The 18,536-nt window shown below is 43.4% G+C and overlaps 1 protein-coding gene across 1 annotated transcript in view; it reads left to right on the top strand.

Annotated features, from left to right (window-relative positions):
• The window catches only part of LOC134354662 (pappalysin-2-like), a 407,928-nt gene that overhangs the window by 68,806 nt on the left and 320,586 nt on the right, over positions 1-18,536 (top strand). Inside the window, exon 2 of the mRNA XM_063063752.1 lies at positions 15,557-16,619. Within this exon, the coding sequence (XP_062919822.1) occupies positions 15,557-16,619 (1,063 nt within the window). The remainder of the gene's footprint in view (positions 1-15,556; positions 16,620-18,536) is intronic.

Raw genomic sequence — 18,536 nt, forward strand, 5'->3', positions numbered from 1 at the left:
AAAGCAAACTAAAACCCTCATTACAGCCAACATGCTATGCATGATTTAACTCCTTTAGGTATAAACAGCCACTGCCTTTCATCATGCATTTAGGTGCCTCACAAGAAGCTTGCAAGGGTGCAGAATGAATGTACACATGGGGCAATCTGAGAGGAAAGTCAAGCTGAAATCTCACCATATGTATATATTATTGTCACTGAGGTATTTCTCTGATTCAACATCTATATGTATTTATTACTGTGTATGCCACTATTAATACAGTTCTCAGTAATCAGTATTAAGTGATTCAGTGAGGAGAGGAACACTGTAATGTTTCTGGTACATTGAACAAAAGCTTTCAGTTCTTATAATTCCATCCCCCCCACCGCCCCCGAATCAGAAAATCAAAAAAAAATCAAATGCTGGAAATCTACAACAAAACAAAATGTCAAATAAGGTGGATATACTCAGCTGATTGGGTCATATCTGTGAGGTAGAGATAATGTTTTAGCTCAAGGGTCCTTCCAAACTGGGAAGGAGACAAAAGAAGCTCATTAACTGCAAGGAGGGTGGGATAGGGGGAATACCTCTGATTGGGAAAAACTGCGATGACCATGGACATTAGCTATAAACACGGTTTTCTAGTCAGTGCAAACACTTAGGGAATGAGAATGTGGGAGTTGCAAAATTTGGAGCAGGAACGTGTTCCCAGAAGGTCAGGCTAGGCATGTCCTTCAATGTCAGACATTTAAAAAAAAGAGGAATTAAGAGGAAAGAAACAAGAAAGCTGAGCCAATATCACAGATGGATGACTGATCCAGACAGAGAAACCAAGTTACCTGATGCTGTTGAACTCTAAAGTCCAGAAGGATGAGGTGCTGTTCCACAGGCTTGAATTGGATTTTATTGTAACGGTTCAGTAGAGCACAAATCAATAGATCAGAGGGTCTGTTGGATGGAGAATTTAGGTGGCAGGCGATGGGAAGCTCATGGTCGTCCCTGGAGAACGAACACTGGTGTTCCATGAAGTTCTTATTCAGAGAGTGGTGGAGTCATTGACAGCAATTAAGAGGAATCTAGACAAGCACCTGAATGACTCAGGTATAGGAGGATGTGAACCATATACCAGAAGGTGAGATTAATACAGATGGGAACCCACTGGTCAGTGTGGATGTAGTGGGCTGAATAGCCTTTATCTATGCTATATGATTCCATAATTAATCAAAAGGCCTGAAATTTGGAGATTCTGAGTTCTAGAGAAGAACTGGTGTTTGAAAATTTGAATTCAATTCGGGGAAATTCAGAAAATGTTGTTATCTGCACTCAGTGGCCACTTTACTAGGTACACCTGTACACCTGCTTGCTAGTGCAAAATCTAATCATCCAGTTATGTAGCAACAACTTAATTCATAAAAGCATACAGACGTGGTCAAGAGATTCATTTGTTGTTCAGAGCAAACTTCACAATTGGGTAGAAATGTTGACCATGGAGTGATTGTTGGTCCCATTCGGGGTGGTTTGAGTATCTCAGAAACTACTGATCTCCTGGGGTTTTCACACACAACAATGTCTGGAGTTTCAAGAGAATGGTGTGAAAACAAGATCACCAATGACTAACAGTTCTGTGGGAGAAAATGGCTTGTTAATGAGAGAGATCAGAGGAGAATGGCCAGACTGGCGCAAGCAGACAGGAGTGTGGATGTAACTCAACTAGCCATACTTTCCAATAGTGGTGTGCAGAAGAGCGTCTCTGAATGCACAACACATCAAACAGCAGCAGGAGACCTCGAACATACACTCAGCGTTTATTAACAGTGAGCAAGGCTGTTGAATTATCATTAGGGCCAAGTGAAATTGGAAGTAAGAACAGAAAATTCTGGAAACTCTCAGCAAGTCAGGTTGCAGCTGTGGAGGGAGAAACAGTAATGTTTCAGGTGAAAACCCTTCATCAAAGCTGGTCACAGGTTTGAAAAGCTAACTGTCTCTCTTTGAACAGATGCTGCCGGAATTGTTGAGTGTTTTCATTATTTTCTATTCTCCTTTTAGGCTTTTGGCATCTGCAAGTAATTTTCACTTTCATTTGGTTCACTAAAATCTGTTACATAAAAAACCTTACTGTATTCCCTGGTCTGGGTAACTTTTACAGCAACTTGGATGGAAAAATTTAGAAAGAGGACCCCAATCTTTATTTATGCCGTGGACCCCTACCATTAACAAAGGGTCCATGGACCCAGGTTGGGAACCCCTGATTTAGAGGGATTTGGCAGGCATATGGGACAAGCTTAGGTGGGCTTCTTGGTTGGCATGAATGGGTTGGGCTGAAAAGCCTGTTTCTGTGCTGTTTGACTCTATAATTCAACAAGTCAAGTTTATTGTCATATTTACAAGTATGATAAGCTACAGGTAAACTGAAAAACTTATGTGCAACAACATCACAGGCACATAAATTCAGCCTGTTCTGGGGAATGGCCCCTAAGACATTAATGTTTAAAAGGGGGAGAAGCCATCACAGTGGACAATAAGGTGAGAAGTTTTCATAGCACCATAACACTATAAAACACAGAAGCAGAATTAGGCCATTTGACCCATCAAGTCTATCCCACGAGTCTTTCCAGCCATTCGACCATATCTGACCTATTTTCCCTCCAACTCTATTCTCCTGCCTTCTCCTTGTAAATCTTAACGGGTTTATTAATCAAGAACTTATTAACCTTTGATTTAAATATACCCAAATGACTTGGCCTCTATAGCAGTCTGTGACAGTGAATTCCACAGATTCGCCACTCTCTCGCTGAAGAAATTCCTTTTCACCTCTGTTCTAAAGGGATGTCCTTCTTTTCTGAAGCTGTGTCCTCTGGTCCTAGCTTCTGCTACAATTGGAAACATCCCCTCTACATCCACTCTATCTGGACCTTTCAATATTCAGTAGGTTTCAATGAGATTCCCACTCACTCTTCTAAACTTCAACGAGTACAGGCCAAGAGCCATCAGATCTTACTCATGCAGTAACCTTTTAATTTTTGGGATCATTCCTGTAAACATCCTTTGGACCCTGTCCAATGCCAGCACATCCTCTCTTAGACAAGAGAAAATCCGCAGATGCTGGAAATCTGAGCAACACACACAAAATGCTGGAAGAACTCAGCAGGCCAGGCAGCATCTATGAAAAAGAGTAAAGTTGACGTTTTGGGCCAAGACTCTTCATCAGAGCTGGTTCTGATGAAGGATCTCGGCCTGAAACATTTACGGTTTACTCTTTTCCGCAGATGCAGCCTGGCTTGCTGAGTTCCTCTAGCATTTTGTGTGCATTGCTTTGTGCCTTTGTAGCTTGTCAAAAGCCTTCTGATAGGCCAAATAAACAAGATCCACTCACTCTCCTCTGTTTTTCCTGCCTGTTATTTCATCAAAGGATTCCAACAAGTTTGGCAGGTAATATTTTCCCTTAAGGAAATCATGCTGATTTCCACCTGTTTTATCATGTGCCACTCAGTAACCTGAAACCTCATCTTTAATAATGGACTCCAACATCTTAGCACCCACTGGTCAGGTTAACTGGCGTATCATTTCTTGTCTTTTGCCTGCCTCCCTTCTTAAAGAATGATGTGATAGTTTCAATTTTCCAGTCCTCTGGAGCCATATTAGAATCTAGTTTCTTGAAAGATCACGACTAATACCTCCACAATCTATTCAGCCACAGTTGCTTCATCCTCCCTTTAAAATGCTGCTACTTCTTTGGGTTGAACCAATTTTGCATCTTCTGAATTACTCCCAGAAATTTCAGCCATTGCTGCTCTGCCATCATTCCCGCTAGTGTGCCCTTCCAATCAACTTTGACCAGCTCTTCTCTCATGATTCTGTAGTTACCTTTACTCCATGATAATACTGAAACATCTGATTTTAGCTTCTCCCTCTCAAGCTGCAAGGTAAATTCTATCATGTTATGATCATTGCCTCTTATGAGTTCCTTTACCTCAAGCTTCTGAATTCAATCTGGTTCATTAAACAACACCAAATCCAGAATTGTCTTTTCCCTGGTGGGCTAGAACACAAGGTACTCTAAAAAACTATCTCATAAACATTCTATGAATTCCTTCCCCTGGCATGCAGCAGCAACATAATTTTTCTAGTCTGCTTGCATATTGAAATTTCCCATGACCATCAAAACATTGCCCTTTTTACAGGCCTTTTCTATATCCTGTTGCAATCTGTACCCCACATCTTGGCTACTGTTCAGAGGCCTGTATATAATTCTCATTCGGGTCTTTTTACCCTCGCTGTTTCTTAACTCTACCCACAAAGGATTCTGGATCGTCTGATCCTATATCACTTCTTTCACAGGATAAGATTTTATTTTTTACCAACAGAGCCACCCCACCCCCTCTGTTACCTGCCTGAACTTTCAATATTATATGCATCCTTGGATGCTTAACTCCCAGCTGTTATCTTCTTTCAACCATGACTCAGTGATGCCCACACATCATACTTGCCAATTTCTAACTGCGCTGTAAGTTCATCTACCTTATTTTGTATACCGTATGCATTGAGATATGGCACTTTATAGTCCGGCATTCACCTCTCTTCGTTTCACTCTTCTTTTCGTTTAAAGCCCTATCCACAGCCCTTGTTTGTAATCCCAGATCTTGGTTCCAGCAAAGTTTATGTTCCATTGGAACAGCTCCCTCCTTCCCCAATACTGGGGCCAATGTCTCACAAATTCAAGCCCACTTCTCCCACCCAGTTTTCCATCCACACATTCACACCCCAACAATGAAAGGAAAGGAAGATGCTGTTGGCTAACATCCGATAAGATGAAGGAAAATTTTTAAAAAAGTGGATATTGGAAATCTGAAACAAAAACAGAAAATGCTGGACACAACTGAATGTCATCAGCATCAGTGGAACCGTAATTGATGTGAAATGTTGCCTGACCTACTGAGTGTTTCCAGCACTTTCTGTTTTTACTTCTGACGCAGTAGATTGTATAATTATGACTGTAGTGAAAGAGTGTAGTTGTAGCCACAAGTGACAGCAGGTGTTGGAATCCAGAGTAAAACACCAATAGCTGGACGAACTCAGTGTTGGGCAGTGTCTGTGGGGCAGAAGGAATCATCATTTTTCTCGACCCAAAATATCTACAATTCCTTTTGCCCCACAGATACTGCTTGACCTACTGAGTTCCGTCAGCAGTTTACTTTTTGGTGTAGTTTGCATTTGGACCAGTTACATGTTGGCATTGAGAGAAGGATGCACTGTACAATTTGGTTATACCCTTAGATCTGCACAAACTGTGCGTCACCTACTGGTTGGCGTGTTTCTGTGCATGTTGTAATAATACTAGTGAGAATTGCGAGCAAGTTCAAATAAAACTCTGGGTTGCCTCATCTCAGGCCAATTGAAAACACATTTTCTGGCTTGGCTCTTACTGTGGTATTGGTTTCCAGACAATGTCAACCTCGATTGTAGTAAGTTTTCCCTGAAACTGTTTTGTAAACACACAGGAGGCCTTGGGAACACTTTGTTATGTTTGCATAATTGACCACAGAGGACCAGATCTTCAGTTGTTTATACTAAAAGCCTGGAACTGCCAGCTTCATTTGTATCTTTAGGGAATGACCTGCTAATGTATGTCCCTGTGGAGAACTCCCATTCAAAGGCTGTTATATTTATGACTCTCTTTTATTACTTCTGTTGATATCTCCTGTTTAAAGGGAAACCCTAGCTAAAACATCAAATTGAGAAAAGCTCCACTGTTTTTTTAATGAAAATGAATGAAGGGGCAATACCTGCAATGCAGGAAGGATCAGGCAGGAACTGGAAGATCTGTTACACCTCCAATGTAGCTTTGAAGGCTGTAAGATGTATCTGCATACAAACACACAAAAGAGCAAGAACCTGCATTTGTATATTGTCAGTCACATCCTCTTGACATCTGAAATTAATTTTTAGTGAATGATGTACTTTAGTCTCAGAGTCACAGAGAAATACACAACAGAAACAGGCCCTTCAGTCCACTAACTAACCTTCAAACATCCACGGACACTAATCCTACATTATTGCCAAGTTTTTATTCTCCCCACATTTTCAATATTTTCAATTGCTCCTACCTACCCCCACAAACCCCAAACACATTCAACCACTCACCTACTGTACACACTGGGGGCAACTTACTGTGGCCACTTAACCTATAAAGCTGTAGGTCTTTGGGATGTGTATGGAAACTGAAACACTTGGTGGAAACTCCATGCGGTTAATGCCCAGGGTGGATGGACAAAGGAGAGGCATTTACTTGGATTTTCAGAAGGCGTTTGATAGGGTGCTGCACATGAGGCTGCTTAACAAGATAAAATCCTATGTCGTTACAGGAAAGATACTGACATGGATAGAGGAATGGCTGACAGGCAGGAGGTAGTGAGTGGGAATAAAAGGAACCTTTTCTGGTTAGCTGCCAGTGACGTGTGGTGTTCCTCAGGGGTCACTATTGGGATTGCTACTTTCATATTGTTTGTCAATGATTTGGATAATGGAATTGATGGCTTTGTGGCAAAGTTTGTGGATAATACAAAGATAGGTGGAGGGGTAGGTAGAGCTGAGGAAGCAATGTGATTGCAGCAGGACTTATAGAAATTGGAAGAATGGGCAAAAGAGTGACAGATAGAATACAGAGTTGGGAAATGTACGATAATGCATTTTGGTAAAAGGAACAATAGTGTGGACCGTTATCTAAATGGGGAGAAGGTTCAAACATCAGAGGTGCAGAGGGACTTGGGAGTCCTCATGCAAGACTCCCAGAAGGTTAATTTACAGGTTGAGTCAGTGGTAAAGAAGGCAAATGCAATGTTGGCATTTATTTCAAGGGGAATAGAATATAAAAGCAAGGAGATAATGCTGAAGCTTTATAACACGCTAGTCAGGTGGCATTTGGAGTATTATCAGCAGTTTTGGGCTCCTTATCTCAGAAAGGATGTGTTGTCATTGGAGAGAGTCCAGAGGAGGTTCACAAGGATGATTCCGGGAATGAAGGGGTTAACATGAGGAGCATTTGGCAGCTTTGGACCTGTACTCACTGGAATTTAGAAGAATGTTGGGGGGAGGTTGGGTAGGGGAGGACCTTGTTGAAACCTAGTGAATGCTGAAAGGACTAGATAGGGTGGATGTGGAGAGGATGTTTCCGATGGTGGGGTATCCAGAACTAGAGGGCATAGCCTCAAAATTGGGTGGCAACATTTTAGAACAGAGGTAAGGAGGAATTTGTTTAGCCGGAGCATAGTGAATCTGTGATGGAGGCCAAGTCTGTGGGTATATTTAAGGCAGAATTTGATTGTTTCCTGATCGATCAGGGCATCAAAGGATATGGCAAGAAGGCAGATGTAAGGGGTTGAGTGGGATCTGGGATCAGCCATGATGGAATGGTCTAATTCTGCTCCGATGTCTTATTGTCTAAGGTCATTATTCAACCTGGGTCAGTACTGGTGCTGGGAGGGAGCAACTGTAATAGCTGTACCAACATCCTGCCATTTTGAATTGTTGTTACCAGTGTAATTTAGGACATGAAGCTTCTCAAAGTGAATGACCACAAAAGAATGTGATTATGACCAGCCTGTTTTTGTGATCGTCCTCAACACTGAGGAGAATTCTTCAGCTCTTCAAAATCTATCTGAGGAGTCTGCACTTCCTGAGGTGTATCAGAGCTTTAGGACTGTACTGCATTGTCAGGCTGGAGAAGGTGCTCAGCTCAGAACCTCTTAACTCAGATGGGAATGCCACACTGAACCAGGCCCCATTTTCGACCAGATGAGTCTAGTTTACAGTATTCAGTTCTCTGTGGGAAGTTTTGCTGCTGATTTGACCTGCAACCAAGCTTCCTCCTGAGATTTTGAATGAAGGGCTTGAACTTGGTTCAAAATGTGAAAGTGGTCAGCCATTGGTTAGCATCCCAGATTGGCAAGATATCTGTATCTCTGTATCTGGTTCAAGCAACGTAATTTATTTTTTATTTATTTTCTGTGGCACAGCATGGAATACCCCCTTCATGCCACGCCATTTAGCAATCCCTCAATTTAATCCTAGCCTAATCACGGGACAATTTATAATGCCCAATTGACCAGCAACCAGTACGTCTTTGGACTGTGGGAGGAAACCAGAGCATGTGTAGGAAAACCAGGAAGTAATGGGGAGAACGTACAAGTTCCTTCCAGGCAGCGGTGGGAATTGAAGTCCAGTTACTGGTTCTGTAAAGCATTGTGCTAACCACTACACTGTCGAGCTGCCCTGGTAGTGAATCAGTCTATTCATTGGCACCAACCTAACAAAGTATTTGCACATAGTGCAAAATAATCTGTGGCCATATCTTTTCATTGCTGACCCGTGATAAACTGCCCATATTAACATAATGCAGGTGTCCTAGGGCCAGATTGCTGTAGGCCTTTTGCAGTATGAGGCCTATGGGTCAGAAGAAGCCCATGTCCATGAAGATCTTGAAATTATTTGACAGCTGTCAAAAAAGCTGAATATTTTTCACATTCAGGTACGTTAAAACATTTCTCAAATCTGTTAAAAAGAAATTACCTATTTTAATTCTTTTTAATAGGACACAAAAATACACGAAGCTGCTTGTTACTTGTAGGTTTTAAAAAGGATTTCAAAAAGGGCAGAATTAATTAAAATTTGCTCTGTTGCGCCTAAAATGCTACCAGTGAACAAGACCTCCTTTTAAGTGAATATTCAATAGAGATGCTTCATTGGATCCAACCTGCGATGAGTTATGGACTGATTCCTTGGCTGGTGGGTGAAACCATTTCACTGCAAAGCTGAGGCCCATAAAATGTGAAAGAATTGGGTTGAGGATTCAGTTGGAATCAAGTGTTTCTAACTAAATCTATTGCTTGTCATTACACATCCACCAATGCACTGCAGTGACTGGAAGAGAAATTGAGGAATAATCATCTTGCTCTCCCCGCAGGTGGCTTCTCTGCTGGGAATTCTGGATGACTGAAATTATTTGGTCACTTTTACTGTGTAGGCAAACAATGCCTGAAGTCATACATAGAAACATAGAAACATAGAAAATAGGTGCAGGAGTAGGCCATTCGGCCCTTTGAGCCTGCACCGCCATTTATTATGATCATGGCTGATCATCCAACTCAGAACCCAGCCTTCCCTCCATACCCCCTGACCCCTGTAGCCACAAGGGCCATATCTAACTTCCTTTTAAACATAGCTAATGAACTGGCCTCAACAGTTTGCTGTGGCAGAGAATTCCACAGATTCACCACTCTCTGTGTGAAGAAGTTTTTCCTAACCTCGGTCCTAAAAGGCTTCCCCTCTATCCTCAAACTGTGACCCCTCGTTCTAGACCTCCCCAACATCGGGAACAATCTTCCCGCATCTAGCCTGTCCAATCCCTTTAGGATCTTATACGTTTCAATCAGATCCCCCCTCAATCTTCTAAATTCCAACGAGTACAAGCCCAGTTCATCCAGTCTTTCTTCATATGAAAGACCTGCCATCCCAGGAATCAATCTGGTGAACCTTCTTTGTACTCCCTCTATGGCAAAGATGTCTTTCCTCAGATTAGGGGACCAAAACTGCACACAATACTCCAAGTGTGGTCTCACCAAGGCCTTGTACAACTGCAGTAGTACCTCCCTGCTCCTGTACTCGAATCCTCTCGCTATAAATGCCAGCATACCGTTCGCCTTTTTCACCGCCTGCTGTACCTGCATGCCCACTTTCAATGACTGGTGTATAATGACACCCAGGTCTCGTTGCACCTCCCCTTTTCCTAATCGGCCACCATTCAGATAATAATCTGTTTTCCTATTTTTGCCACCAAAGTGGATAACTTCACATTTATCCACATTAAGTTGCATCTGCCATGAGTTTGCCCACTCACCCAACCTATCCAAGTCACCCTGCATCTTCTTAGCATCCTCCTCACTGCTAACACTGCCACCCAGCTTTGTGTGGCTTTGGACATTTGATTCAGTGACTCAGAGCCAACCATAAAATCAAATGTGGGTCTCCACAGGCCTTTGAAGCCAAAAATCATTTCTGCTTTGATCTGATCCCTTCACTTCAATATACAATTGCTGGTCAAATATTATTACTTTGACCTACTACTGTTCTGCAGAATATACTATCACAGAATGACTGAAGACATTGAGGATTTGGCACAGAAGGTGACTTAAAGCCACAGCAGATCAGTAGGAAAGTTTGTGGGCCAGAAGGTCTATTTATTTTCTTATATGTTCTGGTATGATACAGCAGAGAAAGAAACCACTTGGTCAATACAGAGTCAAAAAGCGTGGAAATGAAGACCTGCAGCCCAATAAGTCAGTGCTGACCATCAAGCATCCAGTTACACTATTCCTGTTTTATTTTTACCACCGTCCCTTCATCTCCTTCACATTCTATCACTGTTCTGTGTATTTGGGACAATTTTCAAGTAGCCAATCCACTGCCAACCTGCATACCTTTGGGATGAGAGATGAAAATGGAGCATGTGGAGGTTGCAGTGAGAATGTGCAAACTCCACACTGATTGCTCCTGGGGTCAATATTGAACCCATGTCTTTGAAGCTGTGAGGAATGGCTCAACTAGCTGGGTCACTGTGCCATCCACCAACATAGCCAGCATTGAACACATTATTAAATTGGCCTCATTACCCTAATTTTGACCCTTAGCCCTGAAAAGTTCTCACTTTAAATAAATTATCTAAAGCAACACACACAAAACGCTGAACGAACACAACAGTTCAAGCAGCATCTATGGAAAAGTGTAAACGGTCAATGTTTCTAGCCAAGACCCTTCTTCAGGACTGAGAAGGAAGGGGGAGATGCCAGAATAAAAAATGTGGGGGGAATGGAAGGAGGCGAGCTGGAAGGTGAAAGGTGAAACCAGGTATGTGGGAAAGGTCAAGCGCCAGAGAAGAAGGAATCTGATAGGAGAGGAGAGTGGACAATAGGAGAAAGGGAAGGAGCAGAGGACCCAAGGGAAAGTAATAGGCAGGCACGAAGAAGTAAAAGGTGAGAGTGGGGAATTTGGGGGGGGGGGGTGATTTGTTCGCCAGAAGGAAAAATCAGTATTCATGCTATTAGGTTGGAGAATGACCTAATTGCCTTTTGAGAGGAGCAAGTGAATTTCCTCCACTTTCCTGTCAGATGATGTTTTCCTGGCCATGATACATAGAACACAGAGTACAGAATACTGACAGGCTCTTTGGCCCACCATGATGCCAGATTAATCTAAACCTGTTTGCATGCATATGATCTATACTCCTCTGTTCCATGCACGCTTATGTGCCTCTCTAAGTGCCTCTTAAATGCCACTATTGTACAGTCCCTGGTTCCATCACCACCCTTGGCAGTGCCTTCCGGGCACCTACCACTCAAGTATAAAAAAACTTAGAAAAGCACATATGTAAATTTTCTTCCTCTAGCCTTCAAGCTATGTCCTCTAGTATTTGACAATTCTGTCCTGGTTTAAGGACTCTCACTATTTCACCTATCTATGTCCGTCTTAATTTTACAAACTTCTGAGTTCTGCTCTCAGCCTCCAACTGAGAAAACAATCTTGTTTTGCTGAATCTCTTCTATGAGTGAAACATTTCGAATCCAGGCAGCATCCTGGTGAGTCTTTTCTGCACCCTTACTTAAGCCTCCACATTTTTCCTGTAATAGAGTGAACAAAACTGCTCACAATAGTCCAAGTGCAGCTTACTAAAGTTATATACATCTGTAACATGGCTTGCTGACTCTTATACAGACAGACAAACATACTTTATTGATCCCGAGGGAAATTGAGTTTCATTACAGTTGCACAAACCAAGAATAGAGTATAAATATAGTAATATAAAACCAAATATAATTAAATAATAATATGTAAATTATGCCAGATGGAAACAAGTCCAGGACCAGCCTAGTGGCTCAGGGTGTCTGACCCTCCAAGGGAGGAGTTGTAAAGTTTGATAGCCAAAGGCAGGAATGACTTCCTATGATGCTCAGTGTTGCATCTCAGTGGAATGAGTCTCTGGCTGAATGTACTCCTGTGCCCACCCAGTACATTATGTAGTGGTTGGGAGACATTGTCCAAGATGGCATGCAACTTGGACAGCATCCTCTTGTCAGACACTACCATCAGAGAGTCCAGTTACATCCCCACAACATCACTGGCCTTACGAATGAGTTTGTTGATTCTGTTGGTGTCTGCTACCCTCAGCCTGCTGCCCCAGCACACAACCGCAAACATGATAGCACTGGCCACCACAGACTCGTAGAACATCCTCAGCATCGTCCGACAGATGTTAAAGGACCTCAGTCTCCTCAGGAAATAGAGATGGCTCTGACCCTTCTTGTAGACAGCCTCAGTGTATTTTGACCAGTCCAGTTTGTTGTCAATTCGTATCCCCAGGTATTTGTAATCCTCCACCATGTCCACACTGACCCCCTGGATGGAAACTGGGGTCAGCGGTGCCTTAGCCCTCCTCAGGTCCACCATCAGCTCCTTAGTCTTTTTCACATTAAGCTGCAGATAATTCTGCTCACACCATGTGACAAAGTTTCCTACTGTAGCCCTGTACGCAGCCTCATCTCCCTTGTTGGTGCATCCAACTATGGCAGAGTCATCAGCAAACTTCTGAAGATGACAAGACTCTGTGCAGTAGTTGAAGTCCGAGGTGTAGATGATGAAGAGAAAGGGAGACAAGACAGTCCCCTGTGGAGCCCCAGTGCCGCTGATCACTCTGTCTGACACACAGTGTTGCAAGCACACGTACTGTGGTCTGCCAGTCAGGTAATCAAGAATCCATGACACCAGGAAAGCATCCACCTGCATCGCTGTCAGCTTCTCCCCCAGCTGAGCAGGGTGGATGGTGTTGAACGCACTGGAGAAGTCAAAAAACATGACCCTCATAGTGCTCGCTGACTTGTCCAGGTGGGCGTAGACACGGTTCAGCAGGAAGACGAAGGCATCCTGAACTCCTAGTCGGGGCTGGTAGGTGAACTGGAGGGGGTCTAAGTGTGGCCTGACCATAGGCTGGAGCAGCTCCAGAACAAGTTTCTCCAGGGTCTACATGATGTGGGAGGTCAATGCCACTGGTCTGTAGTCATTGAGGCCGCTGGGGTGCTGCGTCTTTGGCACAGGGACGAGGCAGGACGTCTTCCACAGCACAGGAACCCTCTGGAGCCTCAGGCTCAGGTTGAAGACATGGTGAAGTACTCCACATAGCTGGGGGGCACAGGCTTTGAGCACCCTGGTGCTGACACCATCCGGGCCTTCAGCCTTGCTTGGGTGGAGATGTTTCAACTGTCTTCTCACCTATTCAGCTGTGAAGCCCACCATGGTGGTTTCATGTGGGGAAGGGGTGTAGTCATGAGAGCAGGGTGGGGGGCTGTGAGGAGGGGTAGGAGGGGAGAGTGGAGTATGTGTTGGTTTGGGGCCAACAACAGATGAATCATGTGGGGGATGGGCAGGGGCCACAATGTCAAATCTGTTTAAGAACAGGTTAAGTTCGTTGGCCCTGTCCACACTGCCTTCAACTCCTCTGTTGTTAGTTGGCCGGAACCCAGTGATGGTCCTCATCCCACTCCAGACCTCTCTCATGTTGTTCTGCTGGAGTTTCCACTCAAGCTTCCTCCTGTACCTGTCTTTAGCCTCTCTGATCCTGGCTTTCAGGTCCTTCTGTATTGTCCTCAGCTTCTCCCTATTTCCATCTCTAAACGCCCTCTTTTTAGCATTCAGGATGTCCTTAATGTCCTTTGTCACTGATGGCTTGTTATTTGAATAACGAAGGACACTTCTTGCCGGAACATTACAGTCCACACAGAAGTTGATGTAACCAGTGATGCACTCTGTGAGCCCATGAATATCCTCTCCATGTGGCTCACAGAGTGCCTGGCAGTCTGTCACCTCAAAACAACCCTGAAGCACCTCATAAGCCTCCTCCGACCATTTCTTCACTGTCCTCGAGGTTGCAAGTTTACTCTTCACCAGAGGCACGTAGCATGGTTTGAGATGCACCAGGTTGTGATCTCACCTTCCCAATGGGGGGAGGGGAGAGGAACTGTATGCATCCTTAACGTTAGTGTACATCAAGTCCAGAGTCCTCTCCCCTCTGGTTGTAGAGCTCACATACTGTGTGAAGTTGGGCAGTGTTCTCGCCGTGGTAACATGGTTGAAGTCACCCAAGATGGTAATGAGGGCACTCGGGTGCTGGGTTTGTAATCTGGCTATGACGGTGTAAATGATTTTACATGCCGATATCGTGTTGGCAGAGGGAGGGATGTACACAACAACAACAACTGCATGCGAGATTTCCCTTGGCAAATAATATGGCCGGAGTCCAACAGCAAAAAGTTCAATATCTGGGCTACAACCACGTTCCTTGATCGTAATATGACCAGGATTGCACCAACTGTTGTTAACCAGAACAGCAAACCCCCCTCCTTTACGCTTACTGCTCTCAGTGCAATTCCAGTCAGCCCGAACGGTCTGGAAGCCCTCTATGGAAACGTTTTGGTCGGGTATGTCCTCATGCAGCCACGTTTCAGTAAAACACATAACATTGCTCTCCCGAAATGTTCTCTGACTCCTGGCTAGTGCCGTCAACTCGTCCATTTTTTTAGCCAGCGATCTCACATTGCCCATATTCGATGCTCCAACTGATCAACTGATGAAGGCAAACATACCATATACCTTCTTTATCACCCTATGTAATTGTGTTGCCACTTACAGTGAGTTATGTACTTGGGCCCCAACATGCCTCTCTCTGCACATCAGAGACCTGAAGGGTCCTGCCATTTACTGTTTAGCTTCCTCTTACGTTTGATCCCTCATTTTACAGCATCTCACACCTGCTCAGATTAAACTTTGTTGACTAGTTCTCTGCCCATATCTGCAGTTGGTCTATGTCCTGCTGTCTCCTTCATTGTCCACAACTCCATTAATTTTTGTGTCATCCACAAATTTATTAATAAGCCCATCTTCAAAATGTCAAAATGGACAGCATTCTGAGCCCTAAGTCCTGTTGAGTTTCATAAAGGAGGAGAAATGTAAAGATGAAGAGGAGCTTTTGTGAGGACCTTCCAGGGAAACTTGGAATTAGAGTAATCTTTGGAGGATTTGAGTAGTCATTAGGACTGGAGGTGATTACTAAGAAAGGGAGGGTAGGAACTTGGAGAGACTTGAAAGTAACAGTAAAAGGCATGACTGGAGACAGTGCTTAATTGATATACATTGATATTTGCTGACAATTGAAAAACTAAAGCTAAAGAAAAACACAAATTAAAAGCTGTAAGTTCTGGGAATACTCAGCAGGTCAACAGCATCACTGTTGGGAGAAAAAGAGTCAATATATCAGGTCAAAAATTTCACTATTGCTCATTTCTTCCATTATGATGGAAGCACATAATTGGCTGTAAGGCATTTAGGACATGCTGAGTTCTTGAGAAGTACAATTGAAAAGCAAGTTCCTTCTTCGCATACATTGCAGGAATAATGACCGAACATATTGTGCTGTTGTTACTAATCTCGTAAGAAATGATACATAGAAAGTGAATGCTCTTTCTGCCTTTTATTGCAGGGCTCTTTGATAATTGCTCCTATTCACTCAGTGAGAAGGGTTGGAAGATTGGCATTCAATCATTAGAATATTCCGGAAGGAAGGATCCTCGCTTTTTCTTCTCTCTCCGCACAGACAGAGCCAGAAAAGCCACCACCATCTTTGCCCACCACAATTACCATCCCAACTCTTGGACTTACCTAGCTGTCTCTTACGATGGCCGGCAGATGCTGCTCTATATCAATGGAGCCAGAGTTGGGGCCAGCACCAGGCAGTCAGGGAATCTGCACAGTGAGTTCATGAGTTCTTGCCGGACGCTACTGATCGGTGGGGACAGCTCTGGGAATAGACATAATTTCCGTGGTTACCTGGCCAGCTTTACCCTGTGGAGGACCGTGAAGTCCCAGGCTGAATTAGTGAAGAGCTACCACCAAAGTATGCCAGGAAGAGATTCCTCCTTGGTTTTGATGGCAGATTTCTCCAGGATGGAAGAACAATGGATTCCAAATAAGGACTCCCGTTATCCCATCCGCAACATAATGCTTCTACCAGAGCCAGAGTTAGCATCTCCCTTGACTCCTCCACCCTGTGGGCTGACAGTTTGTGACAATATTGATGTTATCAAGAACTACAACAGTTATTGGCCACTAAGGGGAGAGAAGCTGATACGCTACCGAGTGATTAACATTTATGATGATAATCGGCAAAACCCCACAGTAACAAAACAGCAGATTGAGCTCCAACACCAAGCACTGAACAGGGCCTTCAGCAGGTATAACATAACCTGGGATCTCACTGTCACTGAGGTCCTCAACTCGACCATTCGGAACCGAGTAGTCCTGGTCAACTGTGAGACGAGCAAAATTGGGAATGACCACTGTGACCCCGAGTGTGATCACCCCATGACTGGCTATGATGGTGGGGACTGTCGATCCATGGGAAAGTGCTATCTGTGGAAGAGGCGGGACGGGATCTGCAACATGGAATGCAACAACATGGTGGATGATTTTGATGACGGTGACTGCTGTGATCCCATGTTTACCAATGTGCAGAAAACTTGTTTTGACCCTGACTCTCCAGAAAGGTAGGAATACTTTACTTTCATTGGCATTCATGGAAGATCACTACTCTGGAGCGTTTTGAATGCTAGATCCCTGGAAGTATTTAGCGAGGAGGGAAATACATTAATAAAAGACTGCGTGACTGAAGTGGGGCTGAGGCTTGGGGCAGATCAATCATGATCATATTAAATGGTGGGACAGATTTGTCAGACTGAGTGGCCTATTTCTGCTCCTATGTTCTTGCATCCTTGTATGATTGGTACTGTGAATTGAAACATTCACTAGTTCAGCGTGACCTGCCACCATCTGTAAGGAGTTTGTACTTTCTCTCCGTGACTGTGTGGGTTTCCTCCAGGTGCTCTGGTTTCCTCTTATAGTCCAAAGATGTACCGGTTGGTAGGTTAATTAGTCATTGTAAATTGTCTTATAATTAGGCTAGCGTTAAATCTGGTGTTGCTATTTCAAGTTGAAATAGTATGATATTAGAACAATGTTGAACAACCACCATAAAGAGTACTGATATGGGACTTCAGTTACTGCTTGCTTCAATTACAACTTGGTTGCGAACAATCATGGACTAGTTGGGTCAAAACGGCTGGATCCATGCTGTATTGCTCTATAACTCTAATCCCACAATTAACCAGTTTTTGTTAGTTCTCTGCTGTGGCAGTTATTACAGATTGTAGTCAAACTGAACCTTGACACACCCCCTAAAAAAATCTTGGGACACTATGCTTAAACTTTTTAACCAGCAGTCCAAAGTCTTATTGATACATAAATATTGGACGAAATTATTTGTTTCTGTAATATGTGTGTTCTTAAATTATTCAGGCCCCTGATAATACACCGGAAATTTAGGAAGCTGAGAGTGACTTCCACAGCCAAGGCAATCTGGAAGTGGGTGCAATGCTGTATTTGAGGCTGTATGGCACATATACAGGTTTCCCCCACTATCCGAAGGTAGAGTGTTCCTATGAAACGGTTCGTAAGCCAGAATGTCGTAAAGTGAATAACCATTTATTAATATGGGAAAAATTTTTGAGCATTCCCAGACCCCAAAATAACCTACAAAATCATGCCAAATAACACACAAAACCTAAAATGACAGTAACATATAGTAAAAGCATGAATGATATGATAAGTACACAGCCTATATAAAGTAGAAATACTTTTCTGCTGCACTGTCTAGTGCAGCAAAAATCTCGCAGAAGTGTTCTCGGCAGAAACACTCTCTCCAGTAACCTTTAAGCTATGAAGCTGCCAAATCATACCAAATAACACATAAAAATACACAACCTATATAAAGTGGAAATAATGTATGTACAGTGTAGTTTCACTTACCGGAATTGGGAAGACTCCAATAAATTGCAGTTTCGTCACAGTTAAACACTTGCTTATACGAATAACCACCTGACGCAATCGGTAATTGCCTCTGACCTGGGTCGACATTTACGTGTCGGGCGTCACCTAGTTAATTAGCTTGTTTATTTCTGCTTTTTTCTTAAAGATGTGTTGGGTGCATTTCGACTACCGCTGCACCGCTGCATTCTTCGGGGCAATGTATCAGTCCGCTGCCCAGAGGTTGGGGATCACTGCTTAAACTATGAAGCTGCCCTCACCTCAGAAACCGATCAAACCACCCATGACTACCTTTAAATTCCACTTTCGCAACACTTTCATCACCATCTTCCAGTGCTTTCTGTTTCAGCTTATTAAAAAGACTGACTGATTTCTCCTTATGTATAAGAAAACTTAACGGAACACCACACTTTGTACACCCATCAATCCACTCAAGCAACAGACTTTCTATTTTATCCATTATTGGATGCCGACTAAAAGAGACCACTTTGCTATGAGCAGAACCAACAATAACATCGTCAACTTTCAAAATTCTTTCTCTCTGCGTATAAATAGTGCGAATGGTGGACGTAGGCAAGTTC

Source organism: Mobula hypostoma, chromosome 12 (assembly GCF_963921235.1).
Source record: "Mobula hypostoma chromosome 12, sMobHyp1.1, whole genome shotgun sequence".
Lineage (NCBI taxonomy): Eukaryota > Metazoa > Chordata > Chondrichthyes > Myliobatiformes > Myliobatidae > Mobula > Mobula hypostoma.